The following is a 16939-nucleotide window of genomic DNA, read 5'->3' as shown; positions in this document are numbered from 1 at the left end:
ATATCCATCTATAGGTCACTGATCAAGTAGATATATGGAATATTACATTTGCAAACTTTTTGCATGGGATTATATGTCATATGGTACTGTTAACCTAGCATATTTCAAATGTTCCTCAATTTCCTTAAATGATCAAATATGGTCTGCTTCCCCGTACCTCAAAATTTGGCACAGATGTACACCAAATAGTATATCAACTGTTTAGAAATGGCAACCAACCTTGTTTTTTTTTTTTTCCTTTCTTTTGGTAAATAACAGCAACCTCTCTTACATCATCAACAGGCTCTTTGTTAAAACTTCCAATTAAAAAGTTATATTTTATTGACTCCTGCTTACCGTATTTGAAAATGCTGTTACAAAGCATACAATTATTTACTACATTATCTCCTTCCATAAATCAATTTCATTTATTGTATGTCAAGTTACAACAAAACATATGAAAATTTCCCCATAGGACTAGTTTCACAACTTTCTCATGCCCACTTTCTTGCCTATCAACTCTCCCTACAATACTGTGTCGCATATGCTCATCACTCATGTACCAGTGTACCACCAATGTGTTTCTTTCTACGCGTACCTGTTGAATACAGACCGAAATAGGAAAATGAGAGGAAGCAGGTGACATATTGTGGGAAATACCAATGCATTTTGACCTTTCTAATAAGGAGTATATACATTTAACACAAATCACCATTATCATAATTCAAGGTAGGATGTTTCATATCTGGTTTCTCTTTACAAATTTGGGGGGTAAATTGGGAGATGTTTGGCAAAGATTGTTTAAAAATCTATGAGGAGACTTGAACCTGTAAGTGCATATATGGCATTACTACCAGCTTAGCAGCAAGCAACGATGGCTTGTGATCAACACATTGAATCCAATAGAGAAGTGGAAGAATGTATCACATATATATAGATTCAGGTGTGACACCGTGCAATTAGTTTACATCTAAAATTATCCATGGATTGATTGATCAAGTAAACAATCTACATGGATGCAAATGAGTATTAGTCACCGACTCCCCAGACTCTATGCCACAAGGTTGTTCTTACATCCCTATCTTATGCACACACATGACAAAGATTCAAGCATTTTATTTGTAGTCCAGTGGACGTTTAATAAAATATAAATTCCATCATTTATATGTTCCTACAAGACAACTCTTTTTTTTTTTTTATAAGACCTGGAAGACCACATATCAATATCTAGAATGAGCCAGGAATAGGGCACTGAAACATTTCATGGTACTTTAAGGAAGACATACCCGCAGAGCTCTTGCTCCAGAGAACCTGACTATCAATAGCAGTGAGGTGCTGATCATCAAGGCGCTTCCATGTTTTGATTGACTTGACTGCTCCCCAACCTCCCTTTTGTGTTTTCTCTAAGGTTGCTACCACCACCCTTGCTCTCCTGTCCCATCCAGCCTTCCCATAAGCATGGTATCCAAATCCCCCGGCATAACAAAGGTTTATGCCAATTAGCTTCCCACAGAAGTCATTGAGGTGATCATGGCCTGTGAAAGCTGCCTTCACATCCCCTGCTTCGACCAAGGTTGTAAAGAAGCCCGAGTTCACAGAAGCAGAGCTAATGCCTTCCTGCCTCACACCTGTGAAGTTTGAGGAGTCAAAACTAGCAAATTCGGGTAGTGGAATGTGAAAGTATGCAAGCCCTGGTGCAGGTGCTTTCTGGGCCTGTGGCTTGTTCATGTATGCTTTCTGCAGGGTAAATGGAATAGTTTCATTAACAGTGCCATCAGAACTAATTAGAAATCAAACTACTTGCTCAACATGGATTGGTAGAAACTAGAAACGACTTGTGAAAGTAAATGTTGTCCAAACAACAAACCCAGTGAATGAAACAGTGAGGTTCGTACCCGAAGCTTTGCAGAAGTGCGTTGGAACCAAAATTGCTGGGAGGGTTTGATCCAACCGTAGCCAGCAATGGAGGGAACCGTGGAATAATCTCCACTGTCAAGGAAGTAGAGATTGAGAACCGATTTGTTTTCCAAACCAGAGCCCTGCACTCCGCTGATCTCAAGGTTATAGTTCCCAAAACCATCAATAACATCTTGTTCCAAAGGATTGAGTTGAGACAGAGTGCTCTTGTACCCAACTATGTGTTTCATGACCCCTTCCCTTGAGAGGTCGGATTCCTGGTCATGGTTCCCCAAAACAGCTGCCCATGGGATGTTGGAAGAGATTGCCGGAGCAAATGCCGCATCCAAAGATTTAGCAGCATCAGTGGCATCAAATCCATAAATGTTATCTCCTGTTGCACACAGGTCAGGTTGGATAGCCAATCAGAAATGCAAGAACCAGAGCCAAATCAAAACTTGCTAAGCAAAGCAAAGCAAACACAGCAGTGACTATGACTGTGAGTGGATTTTGTTTTGTTCAATACCAAGATACAAAGTAAAATCACTGCCCATCAGATAAAACAACCCACCATATTGGAATCCTGTATTGTTCCCAAAGATGGGTTTTGTTTCTCATTGCTCTCTCTATGTATTTGTCTCTAAAGAATTATGTTTTGAATAGAATTAGTGAATGTATTGGGCATTGGTATCACTCTTTAGTACACAATGTCTTGAAAATGATTACAAAAGCAATGATAAGGACAAGGAAATAAGGGAATAAAGTACCTGTGAAAACGATGAAATTGGGCTTTTCAGCCTGAATCATGCGGTGAACGAAGGCGGTGGTGTTGAGGTCAGAGCAAGTGGGGACCTGGGTCGGCAGCACATCCTCGCAAGGCGTGGTCTTGCCATCGGCATAGTGCATGTCCGCCACTTGCAGTATCTTGAACTGCCCATCTGACCCAAACCTCAGCCTCTTCTTCTCTGCTTGCTGGTGTTGTTGTTTTGCTGCAGCCAAGTCCCAGATGGAAAGCAAAGCCACCAACACCACCACCACCCTTAAATGAAGACCCATTACCTCCTTCTTCTTCATCTTCAGCTTTTATTTATATAAGGGAGAGAGCGTGAACTACCATTACAAACTCACCGTTTGCATCCTCTTGGTCTTAGCCTTAGTTTTGGTCTGCACCAAAACAAAAACCTTTTCTTTTTTATTTTTAGCAAATCAAACAAAAATTTCAGCCTTCATGAGTCCCATCATTAATGCTCTTAAATCTTAATCTCTCTTATGATTAATAAATGATAAATACCACAAGACAAACCCCTCCAAAATCCCAGGTATATTCCCCAGCTGATTATTGATTAGGTTGCTTGTTTTATTTTTTTTGGTTAACAGGTTGCTTGTTTTATAGTTGAGAATAACTTGGGACATGTGGTATCGCAGTTAGAAAGAGAGAAAAAAAGAAAAAAAGAAAAAAAGAAAAAGAGAGAGAGAGAAAGAGAGAGAGAGAGAGAGAGAGAGAGCAATTGCAAGTGCCCGTCTTATTTTTATCATTTGCACGTGCCAACGGTACATTGTAATCTCCACCCATATTAAAAAAATAAAATAAAAATATCTGTTAGTCTTTTTTTTCTTTTTTAGGTTGGAATATCTGTTGTCTTTGAACACATTACACCTCCAAGGCTCCAACAACCCGTATGAGATTGGCCTTTCCTCCATTTCAGGGAACTTGAATATGAAAATCTGTCATTCTGTCTTTTTTCGTGTCATTAAATGTGAGATGTGAATGTGATTGGCCCAAAAAAAATGTGAGATGTGGTTTTCGGTTCAGTTTTTGGTTAAATCATAAAAAATTCTACAACGTAGAACATACGAATATAGTACATTTTTTACTCTTTAATCTTGAGAGTTCAATGACAAAAAAAAAAAAATGTGGAGAGTTCACATTTCTCCACTTTTGACTCTTTAATATTGACAAGTTCACATTTTCTCTATTAAAATATAAATTCTCAATTTTTAAATTTATTTACATCATATCATATGAGGTGACTGCACTATAAATGTTTTTATAAATCACCCCAAATAAAAAAAAATTTATCAATTACCAAATTAGAATGTTATGAATCTTACGGATTTATCGAACAAATCAATTCAAACTTTTTTGGTTATTTATTATTTGGTGAATAAAGGAAAGATTTGAGACTATTAGAAGTGAGAATGAGTTATAATAACAGCATGAGCCAAAACATCAGCTCTTGTTTTAATATATTCTTAGTATAGCTAAGATTATTGTATAGATTTAGTATTTGAAATGGTTGCTGTCCATGGCTGTCCATCTTGGATTTGTCTTAATTGAATGGTTTATGAAAAGGACAATAATAATATAAAAATCTGTTATTTCGTCCATACAATTATTATGAAAATCAAAGACTCTTGTTGCATAGTTACTTGTGGTGGGACCTTGTAGCTCCTATATGTCTTCACTTGTTGATTGCAACTTGATGGTAGAACATGATCATTATTATAGTCAATACATGCGGGCTATTTATATGGCTGGCCTAAATAAATAATAGAAAATTACGATTAAATATAAAATTTCAATAATTTTTTAGTATAGCATAAAAATTATATAATATTTTAATTGAATAATCAAATTTAAATGTAATTTTTTAGATTATGTCACAAATATGTTGGCTCCTTTGATTTGAGCCTTTTCAATTTGACATTTTTGTCCTTTGACCCACATATGATGGGTGTTAGTTAAAATTTATAAGGTTTTTACAAAATTGCCCTTGACGCTTTTATATTATCTTGAAAATTTGCTAATGTTGTCTCAACTTTACATCTAGTTGTGACTGTACGACACTCACAACTTCAAATTTAGTTGTAACTGAACGATAGTCACATCTAAGTTGTGAGACAGTCACAGTTAAGTTGTGACTTAATTGAATTTTTTTTAGAGAAATTATATTACAATATAGTATAAATAGATGTTAAAACAATACTTTTACTCAAAATAATACATAATATAGTGGTGTGAGTTGTCTCTTTTAATTTACCAAGACAGTCACAATTAAATTGTGACTGGATTGATTTTTTTTTTTAATACAATATAGTATAAATTAATGTAATATTTGTGATGTAATTTTTTTATATAATCTAAAATGCTATTTAATTTTGATACTTAAACTAAAAAGTTATTGAAATTTAGTAGTTAAAATCAAAGAACCTAATAAATAATGGTATCCCATTCCCACCAACCTAATTAATTTGTACACATACATACCTAATATATCACATATCTATGTACCTTGCACTTTTACTGTCTACCTTTCCATGTCTAGCTATTTACTTTGCCTTCTCCCCTTCACATGTTGAAGTGTTGGACAGTAATAGACTGTGACACCAAAAAAAAAAAAAAAACTGTAACAGACTGAGGAATTTAGGTAAGTCTTTCAACTCATGCGGGCTCTTGTAACTATTTTCTATGATCTTGTCTCTGTTTGTCATGAAATGTATATTTTTTCAAAAAAGAAAAAAGAAAAAGCCTTGAAAGAAAACAAAATGTAGAGTGGCTGGCATGTTTACTTAGACATTTTATGGTATCTGGGAAGCAGCCTGTCTTTGTACTGAGGCAACAAAGTATTTTATGTATGAATCTAGCCAGGCAATCAAATTTATAAGGCAGGTTATATGCATTTGTTTTTCTCAGTAGAACATTCTCTTATTATCTTTGAAACAATCCAGTTCACTATGCTCATAAAGTGGAATTGTATGTGTACTATTTTCAGATGCTCATCTTTTGTTCTTCTCTAATTAGAGTTCTCTGGAGGAAGACCATGATCCATTACCATAATTTCCCTCTACTCATGTAAGTAAAGCACATGCCAGGACAACCACACATCTCTTTCTTTGCAGCAGATCCATCAGTGGGATTCTTGGGGTTAAGAAAAGGTTCCTACTTCCTACAAAAAGGGGGTTCATATAACTGTTTCTAAGTACACTGACAAAGCTAACAGCTAGCTGTCCATGAGAAATCAGATATGTGTATTTGAAAATAGAAAAGCTAAATAGCTAACGGTGGCTCAAGCTGATCCCACTTCTATATGATAATCCATTACATAAGTGTTTTAAATTGAGTGGAATAACCATAGAACACAATGGTCCATCCAACATTCTCCAGAGGAGATGAAGGATGACAATCAGCAATGTCAAAGTTCAAACATGCCTACCCATGTAACTTAGAATCCCAATCTCCAATTTTTGAAGTTTAAAAAATGTAGGCAAATGATATCCTAGTTTAGTACTTTGTATTATAAACTGTTTTTCTAATTCATTCCTTCTGGCTTTCCATTGCACAGACTGAAGCAGTTGGACCATATGCATCCCAACTGAAATGTGTTTCTGTAATGAAACATATCTTTATGGTATTTTAAATAGCTTGTAAAACAACCATTAGAAGACTGGCAAGAACATGTGTATTGTCATATATAGACTTCTATCGTGTAAGCTCTGTAACACGACCAAACTTAAGAGCGAAGCCAGATCTCATGGAAATTCCACATTCTGAACTATTGTATGGCTTTAAGAAATTCAGATACTAAATGACTGTTTTCAGAAAATTCAGAACAATTCTACACAATTTCTTACAACAATATATTCGGGTACCAACAATAAAATCCAACTTGCATTCATTTCTTTCAAAAGTTAACCATTGATGACAATTGCTGGACAAGGACATTAAGACGAGAAAACATATATATGAATAATGCAGATAAAAACAATTAGCAAAGCATAACACTGAAAGAAATATCAAATTACGCATTCTTATCTTTCCCTCCTATTGGGGATGACTTGAACCAGGGTATCCACACTGAGGTTGTCTTCTGATACTGCCTGTATGCTTCTGCTCTGTAATCTTGTTTCAGCATTCGGTGTTCCACAAGCGTAGTCACATAAGCTAAACACATTGTATTGATGAAAGACCCAACAAAGGCCCATCCATGTCCCAGGTTCCATGCAAATATAACTAGTCCCCACCACCACAGCTGCTCTCCAAAGTAGTTGGGATGCCGTGAATAATGCCACAACCCCTCGTCGAGATTGGGCACAACTGGCTTTCCAAGCTCTTTCAGCTTGTTGTTTCTGCTCACAAAGTCATGGAGCTGTGTGTCTGCAAAGTATGCTATAACAATGCCAGAAATGCAGACAATCATGGCAACAAAATCCCATATGTTCAGTGGCACATTAACTGAGTGGATTACATAAAATGGAAGGCAAACCCCAATTAGAAAAACCTACAAGGATTAAAAGAACCATTAGAAAAAACAATAAGCAGGCATTTGACTAGCATGGAAGCCCATTTGAGGACAAATTTGAAAAACTAGCCAAAATTTGTGTCAATTAAAGACTTTTAGCCCTTTTTTTTTCGAGTTTTAGAAATCTAATGGTCCTGCTCAAGCTCTCTTTGAGAAATGCTCGAATCTCCCTTGAGCAATGCTCGACAGGTTTGACTTGAGGGGAGCTCAAGCAATACTCAAGGGCCAAATCTCTTAAACTCTAAAAAAATAAAGTCTACAGTCTTTAATGGAAACAAAAAATGACTAATTTTTGCTTTTCAAAATTTCCCCATTGAGGCAATTCAACAAACACTTAAACCAGTTCAAAAATTCAGAGCTACCAGTACCTGCTGCGAGAGGTAGACGGCGAAGAAGGAAACCCACCACCAGTGCTTGCCGTACTGTGAGCTCATATCGGTGAACCGCCAGTCCTCTCTGGCCCCCCACTGCCAGTTTTCCCGCCTAAAGTAGTTGTGAGAAAGCCTGAGGCTCCAAACCCAAGTCACCAAGATCGCGATCGTTGAGCGCCACCAGTTGTACTGAGCCAGAGGGTGAGTCCGATAGTAGTGAACAAGCATTACGGGTATCACCGTCCAATACAAATCGATCATCTGCACCAAACCCCATCAATCAAACAAGCAATTCAATGGGAAAGAAAGCAATTAGGATCCAAAAAGAACACATTTTGAATGAACAGAGACGTACCCAATGGCTGTTCAGGACGTGGCTGATAACCCAGAAGAGGACATTGACGTTGAGGAAGAAGAATGCATTGGCTAGTAGAAGAGGGTGGTGATAGCACCATGACCAAAGAGGAGAGAGAGTCCCAGTACTGGTTTGGTGGTTGTTGAGGAAGGAGAGGTAGAAGAGAATGGAGGGAAGAGGAGCTAGAAATGCTATGACTGCATTCTTCAAGTTACCACCAGCCATGGCTGTAATGTAAACACAACACCAACAGAGGAACAGAGGCCTATTTTTATAGTCCTACTAGCTTAGCTCTTTTTGTTCTGTAACGTTTCTAAAAGAGGCCCATCTCCATGATACTAGAAAGTAGAAAAATATGCATGATTCTCTCTCTCTCTCTCGCTTTCTGCTTGGTGGGTCAAGAGAGATACCTCCAAATAATCATCAGCACACCTGCTATCATGTCAAATTCATCTACTCCATTAAAGATGTTCTTTGTTCAAAACAAAAAAAAATTAATGATGTTCTTCATTTGGTAACTTTAACCATCTCTTCTTTTTCTTTTTTACCTTATTTTTTCAGCAATTTAATTAATTAACAAAAAAATTGAAAACTAACCCATTTTTCTTCCATTAGAAACTTTCAATTAGTATTCGAACTTCCATCTAAAAGTGCTGAAAACTATATTTGAAGGATTTCAAGTACTACTAAATGATTATCTTTCACATTAATTAATCACAAAAAAATGTATATACATGCTACAAAAATGTGGGTGCAACATAATTAAGTAATTAAATAACTAAGTATATGAAATCCTTGTCATTAGTGGTATATATATATATATATATATGAATTCTTGGTAAACTAGGTACTAGTTTGGGCCAATATGAGAGAGAGAGAGAGAGAGAGAGAGAGAGAGAGAGGGGTAAAGACTAAAGATGTAAATGGTTAAGGTATTTAAACTCTGACCGTGTTTGACTAATTAAGTAATCATTGATCATAATTAGAGGCGTGCAATGCAAATCAAAATCGATCAAGTAAATGCCATACTAAATATGTATTATGAGATGGGGTAATAACATGGTGTTTGCAATGATGTTAATCTGCAGCTTATGTTGCCATGTTGGTGTGAGTAATCATCATGCATATGCTCGAATCCACTCACATGCCTGGCACCCACATTATATACAAAGTTATAAACTCATCCCCTGCCCTAAGCCCTTTGGTGTTGGACCCCCCACTCTCCCCCTCCATTGTCCGCGGCTAGCTGCCAGTGCCAGCTTCTATTGTGCTGTAGGCTGATCGATGAGTTCGACCACACACTTTTATGAGCCGCACACACAAATATAGATATTCGGTCTAATTCAGCTATCCGTGCTGTCAATTGAGGTTATTGCGGGGAACTTTAGAGACATGCATCTCTATTTTTCACCATCAAATGAAATGTGAATAACCCGTTTTTCTTCTCTTTTCAAATATGGGGCGCTTCTAGTTCTGTAGGTGCTTGAAGCAATTTTGTGTAACTAGCTTTTCTATATACCAATGAATGACACTTTATTTAATGTTTTTCTTATATACTTTCAAGGTCAAAGTTCGAATTCGATCCTCTTCTTCCCGTGCCTTCCTTTGTTACAAGAAAGATTACACGCATCACTCTAATATACTCATTTTGTGGATCAAACAGTTTCAATGGCTGATGACACATCAGCACGTTATGAACATAAAAGCACAATGCATGGTCCACAAGCTAGAGAGGTAATGTTTTTCCTTCCTTGGCATGCAGTGCCAGTTCGGCGGATACAGTACAATTCCTTTTTGCTTTTGGCATGCATGCTGCATGAATAGGATTTTGCATAGATACAGAACTTCTTCTTTTTTTGGTCAAATACATATATACACAATGATTTGATCAAATTATTAGAAACCAAAGCAAGATACATATCCCAAAGAATCTGGCACCAAAGTGACAAGTAGCCAATTACATTGCATATCCTGCAATAACAACAACAAAAGGAGAACTTTCAGCTGTTTGCAACTCTGCATGAAGCCATTATATTAAGTTTAATATGCATAATGCATTATTAGCCAGCCTACTTCTTAGAGCTGAAATTTTTGAATTCCAGTGATTGTCTAATATCATATTGAATTAACCGCAAGACATTGATGATGACTTTTTACAAATCTGATGTGGGATTGAGCCAATACTTTAATCGAGCCACTTTTCTTGAACATTACAAGTATCACAACACATGAGTACTGAAGGCTGCAGCTCTTTTGAACTAGGCCAACAAGTACATGACAACAAAAGATGGGACCAAAATGATATTTCATCGAGCATTAGTTATCTTGCAAACTTAGTTTAAAACACATTTGCTACAAATGAACATTGGAGAGACGTAGCTCTAATAAAGTAGCTGTATAAATTGAAGTTGAGTACATGCATAATCACGATACAGTTTGAAAGAAGCATATAGTTGATAATGCAATGTCAAGACACTTAAAAATGCATGCAAGAGTAAGACTTCTTTGACCAAAAAAAAAAAAGAGCAAGACTTCAAACAGAGGGTGTCGAAACCAAGAACATGTTCATTTTCTTAGCAAATATATATGGAGAGTACGTGGAGACAGAACTTAACAAAAACAAAAACAAAATTGGACAAAATGACTATGCAACCGTTCACACCTGTTATATGGCAAAAGAAATTAGCACACAGAGGGAGTCTGTCTTGGAGTTTCACGGTTTAAGTCCAAAGTCCAAAGTTTGAGGTTCGAGTTTGGTGTAAATGATCTAAGCCTGGGGTCTATGGTCCAGGTTGAGATCTGTGGAAGGTCATGGGTTGGGTTCAAGATTCAACAAGGTCTAGCATTCAGGGTTCATTTGGTTCACGTTTTGAGACCTGGGAATGAGAAATTAATTTCATTCTCACGTTTAATAAGTGCAAGGATGAAAAATGGTTTCCTGATCCATGAGAATCTGATACACCCAAAGGGGAGTAAATAAATCTCTCCTTCCAGCTTGGGTTTTGTTTTCCCCCTCTTAAGAAAGCATTTCACTTTTTTTTTTGCAAATATGCCCTTGCTAATATTTAAAAATGCCAAATTTTATCCAAAACAACTCGATTTTCATATTCTATTTATTCTTTGTTTAATAGATAAGTGTATAATTGGAAAACTGAACAACATTTATTTTTTATTCATGTTCAAACCAAACATGGAAATAGAAATAAAAAGTTAATTATTGGTTTACTTTCTCAACATTATCAAACACAGTAATGAGAATCTTACATTCCTTTTCCCCTAGAAAAGACATAGGAATTTATTTCTCAAGAAATCAATTCTACAAACCAAACGAGCCCTCAAGTTCAAGGTCTTAGGTCAGTGGTTCATGTTGCAGGATCAAGTATTAAGTGTTTGGTATTTAGCGTTTAGGACCTTGAGGGAAGGTGGAGAGGCCCAAATCTTATAGATCCTTTATATACAGTTAACTTTCATATACAGTTAATTATAGCAATAGTCTATGAACTATACATTGAGTATTAGTTTAGTTTGTGAATTTTATTTTGGAATTTTGGAGTCCATGAACTATTGCAAGAGTTCCACTTTAGTCCTTTTAAAACTTTTGTTACATTTTCCCTCTAAAACACTCATGTGTTGTACATGTGACCCATATCTGAGGGGTATTTTCATCCTCACAATGCCCTACCTCTCCTCCAATGTCTCATCCAACCTTTACTCATTCATCCCGCTCTTGCCCATGTGTTGGTTGCTTTCTTATTCTTCTAATTAATTTTGAAAAGTGTTGTGCCAGATGAGATGTTGGAAAAAGGGTAGAGTACTGTGAGGACAAAAATACCCTTCAAATATGAATCACAAGCGTGGCACATAGATGTTTTAGACAGAAAAAGAAACATAAGTTATAAAAAGGACTAAAGTGATACTTTTGCAAAAGTAAATGGACTCTAAAATTCCAAAATGAAATTCATGGACTAAAGTGATATTCGGGATTTAAGTCATGGATTATTGCTATAATTAAGTCTAATATTTTTATATATTGTGTTAGGCCCAAATGATGTATATAAAGAGTTGAAGGTTCCATTTTCATGATTCATCTTAGGTCCCTAGAATCTAGGGGTCAACCCTATTAGCATCGATTTCAAAGTATGACTCTTAAGATTTGAGGTTCTTAGAATATCAGGGCTGACCATATGCATGTTAGTAAAAAATTTGGGTATGGTCTAATCTCTAACCTAATCATATTGTATGTCATATATTATGCCAAATGGGTCAATTATACTTTGCACCCTTCAAGTATAGGTTGTTTTTCATTTTAGTGCTCGATATTCAAAACGTTTCAACATGAAATCTAAAGTTTATAAAAATTGTAATGTGACATTTCCGTTAACTTTTCTGTTAGTTTTGACTATGTGGCATGTGTGAGATCCATTTATCCTGACATGCAAGATAAAAAATGCCACATGGACAAACAAAATAACCAAAAAGAAATTAGAAAAAGGCAATTAAATTATTATATATTAAAAAATTAAAATATAACATTAAAACTAAATATATAAAAATATCTCGTTCATCCACACGTCTCCTTCCTCCCTCATCTCTCCCTTTCCGAGTTCCCTCATCTTCTCCAATTAGTAGATATGTTTAGTTCTCACTCCTTCCTTGTCACTGAACTCACTTCTCACCCTCATCTCCTCTGAGTTATCAGTTCTAATTTCTAACCTTGTAACCTTGTAATTTCTAACATGCTAATCATTTATTAAGTTGTAAGTCGAGATTACTTCTTACATTATTATGGTGGATCTTAGAAAGGGAGAACTAGGCTGTAATCTTTTTAATTTGTTTTTATCCCCATGACATAATTTACTGTCCACATCAGTATAAGTGAATTCCACACATGCTGTATGTAGTCAAAACTGATAGAAAAGTTAACGGAATTGACACATTAATTACAATTTTTATAAATTTTAGATTTCATATTGATACGTTTTGAATATCGGATACTAAAGTGAAAAATGACCTATACTTGAAGCGTGTAAAGTGAAATTGACCTATGCCAAATATATCAAAATTTTAAATTTTTCATAGTAAAATATAGTCTAACCTAATTATAATTTTTAAGTAATAATTTCTTTTTGGCCGGTAATTTTGAGTAATAATTTAATCTAATATAATTTGCAAACCAAAGACCTTATAAATATTATTTTCACCAACAAAAAAAGTATAAATATTATTGACGTGGCAAATTGAGGAAGGGAGCGATCGAGTGAAGCCGCCGTGATTTTCCTCTCCGTATTGGGATATCATAATCGTTTTCATTTGTACACAAGCAGCTCACTTTCGCGGCGTTCTGATTATTTGGGTTTTTCATTTGTTTGATAGTGAAGCTGATTTGATTACAAGGCTCTGAATTCGAATTGGGGTTATTGCGGCGATGTCGGGTCGATTGCTGAAGAAAGTTTTGAAGGAACAAGAAGAAAACCAACAAATAGAATCAGACCACCATGAAGAAGAAGAAGAAGACCGCCAGCTGAACGGCAAGGCTTCAATCAATCCCTTCGACCTCCTCAACGACGATGATGATGACCTTGACAACCAGGTTCTATTCTGTTCTTTTTTTTTTTTCTTTTTTTTTTGTAAATAAATTTTATTTTCTTATTCAATATTCCCAGGCTTGTTGAAGTGGATTTTAAGAAATTGAAACAAAATAGAATGATTAAATTTTCGTTATTTTATTATTCAATACTCTGCATGATGAAGCTGTTGATGGGTTGCTATTGGATTCTGCAGAAGGGTTTTACTTTGGATGTTAAATTTTCTTTATTTTCTTATTCAATACTCTGTATGATGAACTTGTTGGTGGGTTGCTATTGGATTCTGTAGAAGTGTTGTGTTTTACTTTGGATGTTTAATTGTTATTTTGGATGGCTGCAGGGGGATGAGTCAGAAACTGGTGATGAACCCTTGACTGTGTCTGAGCTGAAAACTAAGGTTGATGTAGTTTCAACAACATCCAATCAAAAATCAAAGAAGAAGAAAAAGAAGAAAGGCAAAGAGAAAGAGGCTTCTTCTTCAAGAACATCCAAAGCCGAAAAGCCCTTGGATGATATTCTTTTGGATGTCCCTCAAAAAGCAGCTGGCACAAAAGATTGTGATAATTTGACTAAGGCATGTGCACCCTCCATATTACAAGTGGATCCCAAGTTTTTGAATGCTGAAAATGAGCTGCGAAGAATCTTTGGCTCTAAGGTGGTGAAGTCTTTTGAGAAAAATCAGCAAAGTGGCAGTTCTAGACCGGTGCGTGGTGGAAGACGCGGTGGTCATAATCCTAGAAAGACTATCCTTGTCACTCCATCAGAGCATTGGCCTCGCTGGGATGGTTCTTTGTCCATGGAATTTCTTCAAACGAGCGAGGGATACCACCACTTTAGGTAAGATGATTTCATGTTGCTTAGTATTAATTACTAGTGCTATTGATGGGCTTAAGCTCTATGTGGAGAATTGTTCATCATAGTCAAGAAAGTAGTTCTCAAATATGTAGTATGAGCCATGCTTTGGTGGACCTATAATGAGTTTTGTAGACAACAGCTGCACGTGCAAGTATGTATATTGTAATGTAGTTGAATTGTGTTTGCCAATCATATTCATGGGATTTTATTGTGAAAGTTGATTTAAAGGGACAGTAAGACATGCAAAAATGTAGAGTACCACAGGGAGTTTTTTAATATAAAATCCTCATATGACTGAAAGTTTGAAACCATATTACAAGTATAGTCATGAGTTTTGAACTTTGGGCTCTGTGATTGAAAATTCAATCAAATGCGGTTCGCTGTTTGGTAACACTCAAATGCAGCACCTTGCACAAGACAAATGGTTGATGCTTGTATGACATTGAATAATGCTAACTGATAAGGAGTACACTCTTTACAAAAAAATCATTGGTACCACATAGTCATAGTCCAGCTATTATCAGGATTGTGGTATCCTGCACTATAAGCAATGCTAACTGTGTTTTAAGATCAAACCTTCTGTACTCTTTCAGTGTAGGAGCACAGAATTTGGTTGCAGATTAATCTCAAGGGTGAGAGCGATCTCTCCCTTCAACTGTTGATTTTCATCTTTGCTTTCTTTCTTTCAGATTTTAGTTTTTGCCTATTTTTTCCCGTCACATTGTTTATGTTCACTGATTACAGTTCATCCGAATATGCTCAAGATCAGTATAATCATGACCTATGATATTTGATCCCATATCATTTTTTGTTGGTATTGATGCATGCATCATGATCCTGATTTTATTCTTATGTGCAGATATGTACATTCATCATCCTACCGTCAAGCTCAGAGTGCATTTGAAGCTGCCAAAGCTATACATGATCTCAATGGCATTGCAAGTGTTTTATTATACAATCCTTATCATTTGGATTCACTTATAACCATGGCAGAGTACTTTAAGTTTGTGGGTGAGCATCAGATGTCAGCAGATGCAATCACAAAGTGCTTGTATGCTTTGGAATGTGCATGGAATCCAATGTTCACCCCCTTGCAGGGTAATTGCCAACTGAAATACAGCCATGAAACAAACAAGCCTCTGTTCATGGCACTGTTTACTCACATGAAAAGTATGGATAGGCGTGGTTGTCATCGATCTGCTTTAGAAGTTTCCAAGTTGTTACTTTCACTAGATTCTGATGATCCGATGGGGGCCATGTTCTGTATTGACTATTTTTCTTTGAGGGCAGAGGAGTATGCATGGCTAGAACAGTTCTCTGAAGAATATAAAAGTGATAACTCCTTATGGTTGTTTCCGAATTTTTCATATTCTCTTGCTGTTTGCCGTTTTTATCTTGAGAAGGAGGAATCTTCAAAAAGTGCACATATGGAAACTGATAAAGCTACTTCAACTGATCTTATGAAGCAGGCATTAATGCTTCACCCCTCAGTCTTAAAGAAATTAGTGGCAAAGGTACCTTTGAAGGAGAAGGTGTGGACAAGTATACTCAAAGATGCATTTTTCCAAGCAGATCAAGTAGGACTCCCATCCTTGGATCACCTGATAAACATATATGTTGAGAGTAATCATATCATATGGAGGCTCCCAGATCTGCAGAAATTGCTGAGGGAGGCTGCACAACTGGTGATTGAAACACTACAACATAATAGTAGTGATAAGAACGATTGGGTATGTGTGAGAAAAGAAGCATTCTCATCTGAGAAAAATGAGTAAGTATGCAGCCACATTGTTGCACGTAAGCTACAACTTTCCTATATCTAGTTCATTACTGTTGAATTAACTTATAAAGTTTATATCTGCATAATGAAGCTTGAATTTCAGATTATTGTGTATTTGGGAGAATGACTGACCGCCTGCTTGTTGTTCGCCATAGGTATGCCCACTTATTGGTTTCAGATTTCTCTTATTCACTGCCATCTGCCCCACCTGAAAATATACAACATTTCATGGTCGACCCAAGGATGGGGGATATTGCGCATAATGAGCACCATGTTGGCAATCCAATCGAGGGTGGCCATGCTCCCCGTGATGTTGCAAATCGAAATGCACTGGCGGTCTTGTTTGAGTCGATGCTACCATGGGTTCATTATGGGGATGGAGATGGAGGTATTGGGGAGCAAAACCAACAAAATGGCCATGGTCCAGGCAATGAAAACTGAGTAGTGAATGGCAGTGGAATTGAAAACGCTATAGGAGGTTTTATGCAAAGCTATTTCTTCAGTGTGGACGATATGTGGGGAAATTTTTGCAAATTTTTTGTTGTATTACTATTTCTCATGTTTTAGCTGCTAACAGGATCATCTGGACCTTCCATTGAAACTAATACCATCTATGATTCAACTTCGTCAATATTTAACCAAGTTGGCAATCCACGCGAATGCCATTTTAGTTGATTGAAATTGTTTTTTCTTTTAGGTGAGTGGAAAATATTTGTTATTGACCTAAGACACACATTGTTCAACGTAAAGTAGCAGAAGTGTGCATATGCCATATATCATCAAGCATAACTTCTTTCAGTAGAAAGTATTCTGATTAA

General features: G+C 36.3%; 3 protein-coding genes across 5 annotated transcripts; 1 reads left to right on the top strand and 2 right to left on the bottom strand.

The window, feature by feature from the left end:
- Window positions 1–297: 297 nt before the first annotated feature.
- Window positions 298–3178, bottom strand: PAP14 (purple acid phosphatase 14). Of its 2 annotated transcripts, XM_086237045.1 has the most exons (4): window positions 2643–3175; window positions 1875–2269; window positions 1266–1716; window positions 298–577 (listed from the first exon to the last, which is right to left on the bottom strand). In XM_086237045.1, the coding sequence occupies exons 1-4, from the start codon at window positions 2947–2949 to the stop codon at window positions 531–533; spliced, it is 1200 nt and encodes a 399-aa protein (XP_086093171.1). In that variant the 5' UTR covers window positions 2950–3175; the 3' UTR covers window positions 298–530. The 2 variants fall into 2 exon arrangements, with proteins under 2 accessions (XP_086093171.1, XP_086093170.1); XM_086237044.1 differs by lacking the exon at window positions 298–577 and having other exon boundaries at window positions 720–1716; window positions 2643–3178.
- Window positions 3179–6516: 3338 nt separating this feature from the next.
- LOC147290316 (3-oxo-5-alpha-steroid 4-dehydrogenase (DUF1295)) lies at window positions 6517–8219 on the bottom strand. The gene is made up of 3 exons (XM_086237046.1): window positions 7902–8219; window positions 7544–7807; window positions 6517–7154 (listed from the first exon to the last, which is right to left on the bottom strand). The coding sequence occupies exons 1-3, from the start codon at window positions 8124–8126 to the stop codon at window positions 6675–6677; spliced, it is 969 nt and encodes a 322-aa protein (XP_086093172.1). The 5' UTR covers window positions 8127–8219; the 3' UTR covers window positions 6517–6674.
- Window positions 8220–13161: 4942 nt separating this feature from the next.
- On the top strand, window positions 13162–16802 carry LOC147290315 (transcription factor-like protein). 2 transcript variants are annotated; one of them, XM_086236632.1, is made up of 4 exons: window positions 13162–13491; window positions 13827–14323; window positions 15201–16112; window positions 16277–16802. In XM_086236632.1, the coding sequence occupies exons 1-4, from the start codon at window positions 13327–13329 to the stop codon at window positions 16560–16562; spliced, it is 1860 nt and encodes a 619-aa protein (XP_086092758.1). In that variant the 5' UTR covers window positions 13162–13326; the 3' UTR covers window positions 16563–16802. The 2 variants fall into 2 exon arrangements, with proteins under 2 accessions (XP_086092758.1, XP_086092759.1); XM_086236633.1 differs by having other exon boundaries at window positions 15201–16138; window positions 16277–16417.
- The last annotated feature ends 137 nt before the right edge of the window (window positions 16803–16939 follow it).

This window comes from Dryas octopetala, chromosome 3 (genome assembly GCF_963921425.1).
Source record: "Dryas octopetala chromosome 3, drDryOcto1.1, whole genome shotgun sequence".
Lineage (NCBI taxonomy): Eukaryota > Viridiplantae > Streptophyta > Magnoliopsida > Rosales > Rosaceae > Dryas > Dryas octopetala.
This window is presented reverse-complemented; position numbering and strand designations above follow the sequence as displayed.